General features: G+C 37.5%; 1 protein-coding gene across 1 annotated transcript in view; it reads left to right on the top strand.

The window, feature by feature from the left end:
* The window catches only part of lrp1bb (low density lipoprotein receptor-related protein 1Bb), a 201,102-nt gene that overhangs the window by 71,031 nt on the left and 113,762 nt on the right, over nucleotides 1-16,309 (top strand). Inside the window, exons 13-20 of the mRNA XM_044366489.1 lie at nucleotides 1,149-1,338; nucleotides 3,579-3,701; nucleotides 4,032-4,175; nucleotides 5,366-5,491; nucleotides 6,951-7,064; nucleotides 11,965-12,045; nucleotides 12,199-12,369; nucleotides 13,612-13,794. Of these exons, the coding sequence (XP_044222424.1) occupies nucleotides 1,149-1,338; nucleotides 3,579-3,701; nucleotides 4,032-4,175; nucleotides 5,366-5,491; nucleotides 6,951-7,064; nucleotides 11,965-12,045; nucleotides 12,199-12,369; nucleotides 13,612-13,794 (1,132 nt within the window). The remainder of the gene's footprint in view (nucleotides 1-1,148; nucleotides 1,339-3,578; nucleotides 3,702-4,031; nucleotides 4,176-5,365; nucleotides 5,492-6,950; nucleotides 7,065-11,964; nucleotides 12,046-12,198; nucleotides 12,370-13,611; nucleotides 13,795-16,309) is intronic.

Raw genomic sequence — 16,309 nt, 5'->3', positions numbered from 1 at the left:
AAGACATCCCTTCATCCCCAGCTGCTTCTGTCAACTGTGCTTATACCGGCATATTAAGCTAATGAATTATTTGCAAATGCTATTTAATCAATGCCAAGATTCTAGCAAACATTATTATAAGCAGACAGCGCTGTGTGCATACATTTTCGCAAAGAAACTGAATCACATTCACCATACACTGTGATCAAATAATTTCTAAGCACATATTCAAACAGCTAGAACCCTGTTTGAGATTATTTTTGTTGTTGTTGATGGTGTCTTTCTGTAGCTCAGTTTTTTGCTTTGTTTTTTGCACACACAACGAGGTGCAGACCACTGTGAGCTTTAATTCAAGTCCATCAGAATTAAAACACGTTGTACAGCTCTTCTTCAGTACACAATGCTTTATTCAACAAACATTATCGGCTATCTTGCTTTCATCGGGGTGGTGTTTGTCTCCTTTATATGCAATTAACTGATTCATCATGTGACCAACAAATCACTATAAATACCGTACATGCAAAACATCATAATCAATCCCTTCTTCAAAATTACTATACATAAAATTGACACAACAATGAGAAATATTAATGACCATAAAGCCAGAACATATCTTTTCACAATATTCTCCAGAAAATGTGTTCTTTCATCCCAAGCCATCAATGAGTAAAAAAAAAGAAGAATATCCATCTCTCAATTCAGGCAAACAAAACTACGTATTACATCATATGCCTAAAGCCTAAAGATCCAGAATGCAATTTCTTCAAATATCTCACTCTCTTTGATAAACATACTGTCTCAATTCCCAAATATGTAAGGGGTGATTCATTTCCATAAAATGTGCTGCAATTGGATAGATCTATTTTTTTGTGTCTTATGGTACTTTTATGTTGTGCTATTCTTTGTTTGAGTTCTCGTGATGTTTTTCCTACACATAGTATCCTTTTCCACAAGGACATGTTGATAGATGAATGACACCTTTTGCGTAAGATCACTCCTCTGCGTTTTTAACCCTTTATGTGGGTGGTTGAACCAAGTTTGTGTAGTTGTGCTCCACATTTATAATTTCCATCTGGAACTGGTGTGATTATCATATCGGTGTGATTACCTTGTCTTCCTTTAGCTCTCCAAATTTTGTGATTACACTGTATGTTGGCTTCATGTTGCAGGTGGTGTACAGTGGAAAAGAGCTGAACCATCCATTCGGAATCTCTCATTATCATAATTTCATCTTTTGGACGGAGTACATGAATGCCTCGGTCTTCCAGCTGGACTTGAACACCGGCGATGTCACTCTGCTGCGGAGCGAGAGACCACCACTATTTGGCCTGCGTGTCTTCGACGCACAGATTCAGCAAGGTTGGCTGCTTTCCCTTCATTTACTCCTCATCCTGTGCCACTGAACCGTAGCTCCACTAACAGAGAGACTGGCTGTTTTGCACTGCCTTTAGAACCATTCTGGGCTGTGTGTCCAGACATTTGTATTCCCCATACACATTTCTTTAATGGAGAGCACTTTACATGGTATATACACTAGAGAATCTGCATATATGCCTACGGGTGTCAAATTTCATGGTATAAACCAGCACACTGAACAACAGTGACAGTGACTTTGAAATCACTTGGGGCTCTGCTCTATGAAGTTATATAGGGTGGTCAAGGTTTGCAGGGGTTTGCTCACTTCTATAGCAAATGATGATGGATTCATGCTGTTAGAAAGCTGAAAAGAACAGATAGGAGAGGTAATGGATAGTGCTGACAGTGGAGTACTGTATTTGTCCACCCAGCAAGCATTTCTGTTGTTGTGCTGTAATTGGCATAATAATAATAAAATAATAATAATTTAATTTGTACCGCACTTTTCATGCATAGTGAAACTCAAAGTGCTACAGTAATAATAACATAGAACACACAACATAAAGAAAATAATAACAATAAGAGTTACAAAAAAGCTTTCCTGAATAGAAATGTTTTTAGGCCTTTTTTAAAAGATACTAGGGTCTGTGCTGTCATCAGATGGTTAGGAAGACAAGTGTGGTGCAGCAGAGCAGAAGGCTCGATTCCCCCATGGAGCTTAGTACTGGGGGTCTGGAGGAGCAAGCTGCTGGCAGATCTGAGGATGCGGGTGGAGGTTTGTGGTTGATCAGTTCCTGTGGGTAGAGACGCGCATGACCATTGATGGATTTGTATGTGAGTAGCAGAACTTTGTAGTCAATCCTGAAGGAAATAGGGAACCAGTGCAATGAAAACAGAATTGGTGTTATGTATTCGTGTTTTCACACTCTCATCAGGATCTTGGCAGCTCTGTTCTGAATGTACTGGAGTTTCTGGATGCTCGTGCCAGGGATCCCCGTGAAGAGCGCATTGCAGTAGTCCAGAGTTGAGATAAAGGCATGCACAAGTTTCTCTGCATCTGACAGGGTTAAGGAGGGGCAGAGTTTAGAGATGTTTTTGAGATGGTAGAAAGAGGTTTGCATAAATGTCTTATATGGTCATCAAAAGTCAGCTGAGGGTCAAACCTAACACCCAGATTAGCGACTGAGGAGGAAAAGGGGATGTCCTGGCTTTCAAAGGTGAGATGAGGTATGGGGGATGACCGAATCTGGTGTGGAGTGCCAATAAGGAGAGCTTCAGTTTTTTTGTTTACTGGAGGAAAGTTTTGCCAGGCCAGTCATTTATCTCCACAAGACAGATTCTGAGGCATGACATGGCTGCTTGGGGCAGTTTTGATGTACAGCTGTGTATCATCAACATAACCAATCCTTGCAGAACACCACAGGTGACAGGGAGCAATCTAGACCTGCATCCTCCTAGTGAGACATAAAGTCTGTCATACAGTGTAGTGCTCAGACACCCACTACATAATCAGGGAAGGCTGACGCTACTGATTTAAATAGACAAAGATCATTTTATACAGTCTAGTAAAGTGGTTTTAGAATCATGGCATGAGTTTGTTTCATTCTCAAGACACTGTTTTTCATGCAAGAATTTTAATGCCATGGATTTTGAGTAGGCAAGTGCCATGCCAAGTACAGTATGTGATGTAGATGAATGGTTCACACCATGCAGAGAATATTTGCTGGACATTTCTCCATTGTTCATGTCACTGAATAGATTAATTGGCTGTCCATTCCTTTGAGTATTACTGATTGGCTCATACAAAACCAAAAGCTTTATCTCATTGGCTCAGGCACTGCCTTTGGGCTCTGTGTTAAATGAAAGTGACAAAGGTGTCTTATGCCTTAACTTTATATGTGACAGTTTTTTTTTTCCCCTCTGAGAATGTCGGCTTTGTCCAGAAAGACAAATTATTCCTCCAAGAAGGATAAAAATGTCAAATGTCTCTCACCAACAGTGTTCCTAATAATTCATTTGACATGTGGTTATAGATCGCATGGCTCTCCTAGACAGGAAATGAGTTTTGTATCAGTGTGATTATTTATTTTGTAGTATTCAGAGTGACCCCTTGAACCTCTGCTGCTCATTGTGCATAGGAAAATCCGATAAAACAACAACAGAATTGCATGGCACTGAAGGTGGGCTTTAGAAAATGTAGCTTTGAATGAGCAAGACACCTTATTTGGGATCTATTTCTCCAGGTGACAACGCATGCAGTTTGAATTATGGGGGCTGCGATACCCTCTGCCTTGCCATCCCAGGAGGCAGAGTGTGTGCCTGCGCTGACAACCAGGTTCTGGAGAAGAACAATGTCACCTGTTCAGGTAGGAGGACATAATGAATCAGACAGAGCGAGAGGCCTAAGATCATCTTTTCCCAGTATACTGTAATCCTGGTTTCATCCTATGGGAGAAAGATCAAATAATAACCTTATCTATTCATATGCAAATCTGTTGATAAACAAATACATACAGATGGGAAATCCTCCCACTAGGTTTCCAGAAATATAAGCCAAATCCCAGTTGTTAAGGATAAGGTCATGGCACATTATTAACATGTTTTGTGTGCTATTATTGCTGTGCCAATAATTTCCCCTAAACACATACTTCATAGACAGTCTCTTGTTAATTTTGTTTCACCACTGTTTCTCCCAGAAGTCTCCAACAGTGGTTTAGAGCCGCTGCGATGTAAAAGTGATGAGTTCCAGTGCCATAATCAACGCTGCATACGGGCCCTGTGGAAGTGTGATGGAGATGATGACTGCCTGGATGGCAGTGATGAGGAGAGCCACAGCTGCTGTAAGGATCTGCTGGCCCAAACATTCCATGCAAATACAAAAATGCACTGTACATACAGATACTGTACATTTTGATACTTTTGCATGCACAACCATGCACTGATCAAAAAAAGCACAAGCTTTGTAAGGCTGATTCTCTATTGCAGTCAACCTCTGTGTTCCTAAATGTCAGTGCTGAAGTATGGATGAAATATGTTCCTCCTCCATGCTACTGTCTCTCCTTTTGTTCTTGTTGAAGTAGTTTTTCTCTTTAAAAGATCATTTGGATAAACACCATGTTAGATGGCTGGATGCTGGTTAATTTTTTTCAGAAAGCAAAGTACCATAACCTAATGGTATGTCAAAGTTGACAAATCAGTTATCTGCTTTGCTGGGATATCATATACTTTAATAGTCTTCTAACTTGGTTTGTTTTTTGGTGTTGTTGAAAATTTCTTAGGGCAATTTGGTCATTTTTTTGTGGCCATAAGATTTTTGGCTTTTCACAACTTTTGATTTTATACTGAGACACAATCAGAATTTTGTTCAGATGATGAAAAAGATGATTGTAATAAGTCAATGATAAGATTATGATTACAATAACGCTAGTTACAGTGTTCAAAACAGCCACCACTCTCCTAGGTACATGGAATTATATTGCTTCAAAATCGAAGGTAATTTGTCATGCACGCAGTGCTGCAATATCCCAGAACTACAGAGATTTGCTCACATTCACTTAGTATGATTTATGAGTGGTGAGGCTCAATGAATTTGAATTGTCAATGTGTAATTAAAGTTAAACGACATGATTGAAAAAAAAATATGGAGCTTGGCTCCTACTTCCAGTTAAGTATATTTTCTAAGTTATTATGTGAAAGTAGCTTTGTATAAAAGGAAAATCAAAGCACTAAAAGCATATATCAAATATTCTTAAGACCACTGTAAAATTGTTATGGAGAATCCATTACTCTCAATTAAAGGACAAACCACCAAGGAGAAACATGAGTCAAACATCATTCCTTTTTATGGTTCCTAATGTGGCTTGTTGGTCTACCAGTGCAAGATTAGCTGAGCTGTGGACTTTAAGGTTAAGATTAAGGCTTTGTATAATTCTCCTGATTTTTTAAAATTCTTTTAATTTTATCTTATTCATTTCTTCTTGTAGCTGTAGTCACTTTCTGACTTTTTTGTTGTCGTTTGAACTTTTTGCAGACAATCACACCTGTCCATTTGATCAGTTCAAATGCAGCAACAATCGCTGCATACCCAAACGATGGCTTTGTGATGGAACAAATGACTGTGGTAACAATGAGGATGAGGCCAACTTCACATGCTCAGGTATGTATTGGGCCACTTTTAAGTCTGTTTTAGATGCAGTGTGGCTGCAGGCTGATAATCTTACAATCATGTCACCTCAGTTTAGAAGATCATTTTCTGCAATTTCAGATTTTTGTAATTGTAATTTTTGTAATTAAAACATTTCAATAAAGCATTTAAAGAACTTAAGTATAAAGGATTCTACTGTACAGCACAATAAGGCATACATAACCTATATACATAACATCTTTCTCTAATTTCTTTTGTTAAAATTCTCTCACCTCACATTGGCTGTATTCATCACTGTCTTGAAAAGTCGTGTTCAGTGTTGTCAAGACAGTTATCACTGCTAGGCCTTGCAGCTTTTGAGTAGCTTCAGTACAGTGCAATCTTATTTTTCAAGGGGACAAAAGTGCAAAATGTTTCACAATAACGACTCAAAAATTGTGAGATGCCTACATTTTTTTTGGCCTGTTTTTTTTGGCTATTGGCCTGCATCCATGTCACGTGAGTCAAGTTTCTGTCTGCGAAAACAAAACACACAAAAAAAGGCTGACATTCCTTTTTATTCTCAGTGAAAAATGCAATATTTTAAGATAGTTTCAGCATTAAAATGCATTTTGATAATATTTCTAGTGAGAAATGTACATTTTTATTTTCATAATCTTTGTTCAGTGAATGTATATGATGTGTAATTTGTCAGTTATTTCAAAGATTTTTTTCAGGATTTCTATCATTGCTATGGTGGTTGCTATGGATGCTGCTATTGCTGAAACCATGTAGTTTCATGCTGTTTTAATCATTGTCTGGCATTCATTGCATTCATTCATTGTCATTTGTCTCTGAGTTGCATTTACAAAGTAGGGTTACTATTTTTTTTGTTTTCGTAGACAGAAAATTGACAGTCAGGTGACGTGGATGCAGGCCAATAGAAAAGAATAGACCAAACAAAAAAAACACATAGGCACATCCACATTTTAGAGCTGTTATTGTGAAACTAATACGTTTTGTACTGTGAACCAATGTAACTATGACGCATTTTAATGTGAGACTGGGCTAGTATGTCAGAAACACTTACAGTATATCACTTTGCTCCCCATGTATTCATTGGGGCCTCTCAGGAGCTTTTTATCCTTAGAGGATCAATCAATAAGCATTAGCCAGAGGATGATGAATGTTCCATCATCATCCGATTGACATATATATCCCACATCAGCAAGAGATCACTTGTGTGCTGTCCGGGTATGCCCAGCATTGCCGTGCAGCATGTCACTGACAGCCCGTCAAGTAACAGCCCGTTCCCCATGGCCTTCAGACCTTCTGTGTTGTACTGTGTGATTGAGCGATAAAGAGTTTTCACTGGGCAGACATTGACATCCTGGTGATTTAGTGATCATTAGAGTTGTTGTGCACATCCTGCATTGACTTATGCACGTGTGATTCAATTAAGTGCCTTCCTTCTTCTCTTCTCTCTTCTCAGCCCAGCCCTGTCAGGCTGACCAGTTCTCCTGCCAAACTGGACGATGTATACCTCAAGCCTGGAGCTGTGACCGGGAGGATGACTGTGGGGATATGTCTGATGAAATATCATGCAGTGAGTCTCACATAGCTGTTTACCATGTGCCATTCAAGTGTCATTCTGTGTGGATTTGACTGCTATTGCTATTTGTGCTGTTCTGTTTGAGCAAGATTTTAAGAAGGCCAGCTTGTTAAATGAATCAAATACTAATAAGGGCATTTAGGGCAATCACTAGTTGTTTACTCTTCACTGTTAATAATGTCATGCCTAATCAGGGCATATTTAAAGCCCGAATGAGTAATTCATGTAGCAGATTGTGCCAAAAAGTTTTCAACATTTGTGCAGAAACTTAGTAATAGGGTTTTACCTCTAATGAATAGACAGAAAATATGTGTTAAGCACTTACATAGGATCATTTGATGTAATTTGATAAGTGTAATATATTTTCTTTTTCACCGGTAATGACATACTGTATGAAAGCCATAGCACACAATGGTGTGTCCTGATACATAATAGGGAGTTTTTAGCCAGCTAGCGGTGTGGCTCTAGGGATGGCAATGATTGTTGTTCAGTCCACTACTTTAGTCCAGACTGAAATATCTCAACAAATGGATGGATGGATTGTGATGAAATTTGGTACAGATATTCATTGTCCCCAGAGGATGATAGTAATCCCCTGACTTTTCATGTAGTGCTGCCAGCAGGTCAAAATTGTCACTTATCCTGTGAAATATCTCAGCTTCTACTGGATTGGTGAAAAGTGTGTACAGACATTCATGGTTTCCAGACAATGTATCCTTATGATTTTGGTGATCCTCTGGACTTTCCTCTAGTACAACCATGAGGTTGGCATTTGTGGTTTTGACTGACATGTCTCGACAACTAGCCTATTAAACAGATCACCATTAAACTTCATACACACATTGATGTCCTCTTCAGAATGAAACAACTTTGGTGAATCCTTAACCTTTCCCCTTCTCATGAAAAGTGGAAAGGTTAAACATGTTTAACACTATACATGAATATGTTAAACACTATACCTGCTAAACATCAGAGTGTTAGCATTATCATAGTGAGCATGCTAGCATTTTGGTGTTAGCACTTACCTCAAAGCATCGCTGTGCCTAATGTTAAGTCAGCCAACGATTATTTTCTGTGGATATGATGTATTGATTTAGAAACCTCAGAAAATATTTTTAATCTAATAAATCAATTTAAAAAAATACATTTTGGGAAGGAGTAGCCACACAACTGGTTTTATAAAAGCCTTCGTAAAATTGCAAATATTCTTGATGGTTGGTGCACCACTTGTTAAACATTTGAATACTTCTGAATATTCTTAGAAAAGATTCCACTCGCAGCTTCTTATCATTTTTGTGATTTCTTGAATATTTTGCAAGTCTCATTCACATGCATTACTTTATTCAACTGAGATAGTTTTAGGAGTTGAATTATTGATACTGTGTTCTTTGGACCAAGAAATAGACATGCACTCACTGATGGCATCAGCTTAGAGGGGTGGTGCAGAGAACATACTTTAGCACAGTAGTTCTCAAGTCATGTCTCAGTGGTATTATACAATCTGTCAGCCTCGGTTAGTAAAAGTTGCTGTCTGTGTTCTGGATTAATCTTGGAAAACATACTGTACGTAAATGAGAAAAATACATGGTGCGCCATGATGGCCTGAAGTTTTTAGAGTTCTTTGAAGATGTATTTAACCTTTTTATGCAAGGGAAAAGAGCCTTTTAGGCTGTAAAATATGTTTTCAGCAGGGGAATTGGGCTGGATGAATTACCAGCATATATTTAAAAGGTGGGAGTAAAGGTTTTAAGATTCCCCTTTAATCACTATTTGTATTAAATCATCCCTTTACAGTGATTGATGTTTGCCAAATGCTGCACTGTGCTGTATTGCCTCAGCCTCCCTTTGTGTGTCCTAAGCTGCTTCAATACGCAGTCACAAACAGCCAGGGCGTAAGCAGTAATTAAAGTTCATGCTCGGCTTCATTCAATCATAATCAAGCTGTGCAGCAAAACATATTCTCTCCCATACTGTTGTCTGAGCTTCCTCGGGCATTACTTCTCTGTAAGCACTCCACTGTGCAGCTCTGGCAGCTCACTTAGCTTCACTGAAGCTACTGTGGGTTTTGGAACACCTGAAGCTCAGTGGTGGCCGCCTTAGAGATTGATGCTAATTTGGATTTTGTTTGTCAGTAGTTTAGTAGTTGTCACACAGTGTCTCATATTGAGCTCTCTGTTCATTTGAAGCCACCATTATTTATGGATGCTGGTGTTTCATTTTTAGCCAGGCTCACTGTTTACTTGAAACCTTCATTATTTATAGATGTTAGTGCTTCATTTTTAATGAATGTTAAATTCCTACCAGTCATGCACTGTCAGTGAGACCTCACACATTTGAGGGAAATATAGAAGACAGTTGTCTGATACAGATACAATATGTCTCCTCAACAGTGCCTAAGGTGTTACAGGCAGCAGCAGCAGATGCCAACAAATCAATTCAAATGTAGACTTGCATTTCATACCAAAGTCAATAAAGCTTCAGGCATCCAGTAAGATATTTGAAAAGCACTATATATATATATATATATATATATATATATATATATATATATATATATATATATATATATATATATATATATATATATATATATAGTATCTCAAAATCGGAAACAAGAATGGTATCAAGAATGGAAAACAAATGTAAGTCCTCAACCTTGTCATCCGTCTACAAAACACAGTAGTATCTGTATTACTTACTGCAGCACTGGTAGAGAATATTGATGCTATAACATAGACCAATTTAGTTCATGAGGTCTCCTTTACTGCAGTGATGGATGTTGGAACCAATATTTGCTGACTACAGAGGTGGTAATTTGCTTTCACCAGCTTGCATTGTCAAGTTAAGTTATAAATGTAGGGGAAAAACATGGATATGTATGTTGTCTCATCTGGCTATACAGACCAAGTCAGCAACAGTTCTTGACCCAACCCAAGCTGTCTATGAGATTTAAATACTTCAGAAGATTGAATATATGGGAGAAACTTTGAGAGACATCCCTTTCCAGAGTTTGCAGTGAGTGCAATAGCAGCCATAGGTTGAGATGAACAATTACAGACATGAAAAAGTAGCTGTCACATTATGGCGACTGTAATATGTCAAACCAAGTCATTTAGTTAATTACAATATTCACATTCTTCTATCCCTGTCTGCCTTGAACCCCCAATGTGGACTCAGGTCATAGTAGTAGCAGAGTATATATCCTTACTGCATTGGAATATAGACCATGATGTGACTGTTTCGGCTACAGCGCTTCAATCAATCAATCAATCAATCGATCAATCAATCAATCAATCAATCAATCAATCAATCAATCAATCAATCAATCAATCAATCAATCAATCAATCAATCAATCAATCAATCAATCAATCAATCAGTCCATTACTTTATTGCAGATCTTTGAATATACAGTGGGATGATTCTTTTTTGTTCAAACCTGTTGTGACTGCAGGCATTGATCAAGATAGGACACTCAAAAACAGACCTTATAAATAAAAAATGCCACTGTATTGCCCCTGTACAAATCATTAATAAAATGAAGAATTTGATATTATTCTTTATGTTTATTTTCAACTTCCATCCAGGGCCACACATAACAATGACTTTAACAAATGTTTCTGAGGATGTAGCTCTAGTGGTCCAATTCAGATTTATATATTTGCATCATCATATCTTTGGTTGGGTACAATAAAATGTCCTCACCATACACATGCATATTTTTCTCTATATACTGGTTTCAAAATCTGGTAATTCCACCATCTTCTCAACTTAAAGATAAAACCAAACTGAATTTCATCACTGGTGTCATTTCTAAGGAGGCTGCTCCCTGAGTCCAGTGTATAGTGGTCTGGTTAAAAGAGCTTTTGCATCTTTTTTTTTTTTTTTTTACCTTTAATGATGCAGTTTAGAAAGCCCTCCATGAGAAGGTCAGATTCTTTTTACTGTATCATATTTTAAAGCACTTCTCACAAAATGCATTTTACAGAGGCTTGTATATGTTTTTCTTTCACTCCCACTGATCATTTTATTGGTTTCCTTGGCATGTTATATTTCTTTTTGAAAATGTTTTTCATCCAAGGCCAGGTGAGAAGTCCTTTCTTCTGGTAGGCCCTACAGAACACTGTACGACAAAACACAGGAACAATTTCTTCCCTCTTGCCGTAACTCTTATGTTAAACCAATCATCCATCATTGCCAGATGTATATTCAAGCAGGCTGTATATAATGTACACAGAAGTGTACACATACGGCACATAACCACTTACTATACGTATATAAAGTAAATTATTATATTATCAATATTTATTTCAGCGCTCTTCGCACTCTTATAAAACTTTGCACTACTTGTATCCTTACAATTTACAGAAACTCTTTGACCTGCATATAGACATCTTATGTTGCTATCCATTTGCTGTTTCTATAACAGTTTCTCCATTCAGCTTTGTTGGCTTTGTTTTGGCTGTATGTCCATGTGTATCTTCCTGAACATTGTTAATAATAAATAATAAAGCTGAATCTGAAAACTGAGAAATATGGTGGGCATTAGAAAGTGCTGCACAATCACAGATGAGTCCTTCAATGAGACTACCTTGATTAAACATCAAGAAACTCAACAACAGAATTCATGTTTACATTTTTAAAGTCATTTTCAGCATGAATAAAGTAACCCATATTATAAAACTAAGATAACCCCATGTTTTAGTTTAGAGGTGCAAGTTTATATTGAATGAATTAACAATGATCCACATGGTAATAGTGTGGAATTGGGGATATAGACTTTGGCATTTAACAATTCCAAATTATTTTCTGATCAGTGTATTTGATTGTAGTGCAGCTACTTCTTTAAGTTGAATTGGAATTGTACAGTATTTAATGTGTACCTGTGTGTTTCAGCCTTTCCTACCTGTGAGCCCCTCACCCAGTTCAGCTGTTCCAACGGACGATGCATCAGTGTGAAGTGGCATTGTGATTCAGGTGAGGACACCAACCTTTTTAAGATATTCATAGTATAGTACTGCATGTTCCCAAATGAATTTTGTGACTCTATTTACTCTACATGTATCAACCATGATATTTTTGTGTGTTGGTGTGGTCACAACTTGCATGCATGTTTGTGAATGTGTGTAGATGATGACTGTGGAGATGGCAGTGATGAAGTGGGCTGCATCCAGTCCTGCTCCAACTCCCAGTTCCAGTGCACCAGTGGCCGCTGTATCCCAGACCACTGGGCCTGCGATGGTGACAATGACTGTGGAGACTTTAGTGATGAGAACACGACCTGCAGAGGTGGATCGGCAGGTAAGAAATACCTAAAGTGTTGAGTCAGAAAAACAGCAGGTGGACTAAAAAAAATCCCTCCAGGATAAGATGATCTTGTATTAAAATACTGGCAGAACAAAGGGACGGTATTTATAATGATCCTATTATACATTAAGCCATCACTGGGATTCACTATTTTTGAATTTTGGTGTAGCCCTCATATCCCCTTAAGTGTGCTAATGACTTTATTTGCAATTCAAATCAACGTATAAATTTAGGTGTTGTAATTACAAGTTCAACAATTAATCAGCTTGAGTCCAATAACTTTGTTTTGACACTCATGTGACTAATCTTATCTAGTCTCTGTTCCAGGGAACTTTACCATCAGGAGCTGAATCATCTAATCTAATTACCTCAGAAACCTCATGCAAGCGCCTAGAAAACTCACAGCTCACTTGCTTGTCACTAGAATGTGTAGACTATTCATCAAACCATTTCCTGATGGGAACTGTAGGCTTCTCCACTCCCCCGTGTCTGCTTTTCCTTTCACCCCAAGGGATTGAATCTGTCTAAGCTTTTCCTCGGCTGCTGAGGGAATGCTTTTTGGCTTTAGCTTTTAAGCATTAGCCATATGGTCATCAGATTTAGTGCATGATCTATGCTGAATGCGTGATGCCATGGTTTTGTTTAATTAATTCATAATGCTGTTTATTATGCTCTACAGAAAATCTGTAATGTATCATGATGAAACTGACCAAGTATGCTCAAGAACATATTTGGTGTCATTCTGTTTCTGTTTGGGTATGATCTGTAGGATTTTTAATTATTAATCAAACCATTATAAAAACATTACAGTAAATGTGGGATGTTTTTCACACAGTCATTTAGTCCATGCATACATTATCAACAGAGCATATATCCAGTGACTCCTAAGACCTGCAATGTAACACATCTTAAATGCAATGCATCTGCAACATAATGGTGTAATGGAACTAGTTTCTCTTATTTGCAATGAACTCCCACAGGATAAAGATATAGTGAACAGAACCATTGAAGTAGGCAGACACTTCTTAGAGACATAAGCCTGAAATGCCTTAAGTGAAATATTTTCTATCTTTGGAACTAATTGACCTATAATTACTGCCAAGTGCCTTGCTTGCAAAGATAAATATTTGCAAACAATAAAAGATATCTTGTAACAAAATAGTTCAATACTTTGGTGTCTCTGACAGTGTGTTTTAGATCTAGGATGCAGTAATTGTCAAATGGCTTTTGTTTCAGTGCTGCCATCTGTGATTGAGTGCAGTGCAGAGGAATTCCATTGTGTCACAGATGGAACCTGCATCCCAGAACGCTGGAGATGTGATGGAGACAAGGACTGTGAGGATGGCAGCGACGAGAAAGACTGTGAGGGCACGAAAAGAATGTGTGACCCCAAGGCCAAGTTTACTTGCAAGGATACAGGTATTGAAAACAGTGCATCACTGAACACCCTAATGAGCTCAGAAAAGAATGGTACTTTCATATCAGCTATTTTTATTTTTTTAAAAAAAGGTGCTAAAGGTGGTGTTTCCTTTTTACTTTAATTTTGGGTGGTTAATGTATACCTATAGTTGTTATATGGCTCTGAAATGACTTCCAGAGGTTTTAAATTGTGTCTGAGATACGTAAACACCTTCATAGCATTGATTTTTACACTTCATTAGTCAACTGACACTGACTATTTTCTTTGCTCTGGTATAAAATCAGATCCTGAGGCATGAAAACAATAAATGAATCTTGCATCATTCGCCTCAGACTGTTGACATATTTGTAGCACCATGACAGCTTGGCTGCAGTGTGGGTATTAAGGACAGTGACACACAGCAACAGAAAGGAAGCCAAATTAGCTAACTTAATTGTTGACTGTAGTATTGTATTATATAGGAAAGAGGTGAAGACAAAAAAAAATCTTATAGTTTTGCTTCTGTTTAAAAAGAATCAAAAAGAAAATGAACAATCATCCAAAATTATCATGGATTTCATTTCTAAATTAAGCATTATGGCCTGGAGTTTGAACATAGCCTAAAGCTTTTGTTCTTGATGACAAAACCTATTCCTTCTACAAAAATGCAGTTTATCTGATTGGACTTCCACAGTAGTTAACCTTCACAGTGGAAGCCGTAATAAACAATAACCTCTCAACAAAATGAATAAAAGATAATTTTCTCTCCACTTGTTTGGGTCTTTAGAGAGGAGTGGTTTTATGAACATTTCTTTGTGTATTACTCTCTTTCCTTTCACAAAGGCTTCACTGTCTGACAGGCTCTTGAGGCTTAACCATTCTCCATTGTGGAGCAGTGCAGTGAAGTTTCAACCAATTAGAATGAACCATTTAAACGACCTGTGTACCCAAACCCAGCATCCACTTTCTTTCAGCAGCTAAAAGGACAAGATCAGAGAAAGATTCAGTTGCTTTCTGTCTTAAGTGCCGTAGCTTTCTATATTATACATCCCTTGACAGTATTATCAAGCACAGAGTCAAAGCTATGTGGTGAAGGGTTTGTTAGACCTCACAATTATTATCCACTTTAATTCTGCAGTGTCACACCCCTGTACACTGGCGCAGCTCATTCTGTCCTCCGTGGAAGAACAGAGTGCCTTTTGCAACGGAATTCAGGAGCTGCTGTTCAAAGGGGCAAACTTAACAGTTCTGATGAATAAAAAGGGAGAAAGGGCTGTATTCCTTTTTTTTTCCTGATTCTCAAATAAAACAAAGATACTCACTATGGAACCATGCCCAGTTTGAACACCAAGGATATGGCTATGCTGGTGTTTTGTCCAGGGGCATTTCTACTTGTAGAAGATAAAATGCAAACAAAGAGTGAAATGAGTTTGGAGGTTTACATTTTATCTTAAAGATGGGACATTGAAAGAAAAAAAAAAGTTAAAGCAGAGATGTATTGAGGTCAGCTTTTGATTGATAGAAATTAGTTAATGTTATCTATAAATGTTAAGAGATGGAAGAGATTACCAATTATACTCTGAAGAATGAGGTTGAAAAAAACTTCAATTTGGTAGTAAAGAAAATGGATATTATTTTTTTACACATTGATGGGTTAAAATGTGATGATGTATTTGTAAAAATATTGTTTATATATTAATAATATTCGGTAGGCTGGGTTTGGTAAACAGTCTGGCACGCTTTTGCCTCAGCCAACATCCATGTATTTTACTTGAAACAGGCCTGCTTTGGTCTATAAAATCTCTCTATACTGTGTGCATTATGATCAACAAAATAATTTCACCTTATTCTTCTCATGTATGACTACTTGAGTTGGCAGCTACTAGTTATTATACTACGATAGCACCTCTTTTAATTGGTAGCAGGTTATGGGTCTCACTTAGGTTAGTGTTGCACATTTAAGACCAGGTGGGTGCCTTCATCCTTTTTAGTACAACATAGATGCATTTACTGATGAGCAAAACACATACATTCAAACTACAGAGCGCTCTGCAGTGGTGAGTGGTCAAGTCCATAACGCCTATTAGAGGGCACTGTTTGTACTCATAGAATGTGGGTTATGATGTTTTACATTATACAAGGCTTTCAAAGATTTATTGATGGACCATTCACAAGTTGTGTGAAGGTTGCATGAGTCTTATTTTATAAAGGTGCATTCAATTCTGCAATCATTTGATATACTAAATTCATATGAATTCAATTCTGGAAAAGAATGACGAGTGAAACCTTAAACTTCAATTGAAACATGGTACTGTATTAGCTTTTAATGCATAAAATCCTCTGAGTGAAAAAATATAGAGGACACAACAAATATGAAGATCTTTATCAACACAGCAAGCTTAATGACGTTCAAAATGAAATGCTATGAATTTACTCATGCATTATTTAAAAATAAATCTTTAGCCATGCATAGAGGAGGGACCAACATAAATAAGAAAGTTACCATCTCTGTAGGAAATCCATCTGTGGATATTC

Source organism: Thunnus albacares, chromosome 11 (assembly GCF_914725855.1).
Source record: "Thunnus albacares chromosome 11, fThuAlb1.1, whole genome shotgun sequence".
In the NCBI taxonomy this organism is placed as follows: Eukaryota; Metazoa; Chordata; class Actinopteri; order Scombriformes; family Scombridae; genus Thunnus; species Thunnus albacares.
This window is presented reverse-complemented; position numbering and strand designations above follow the sequence as displayed.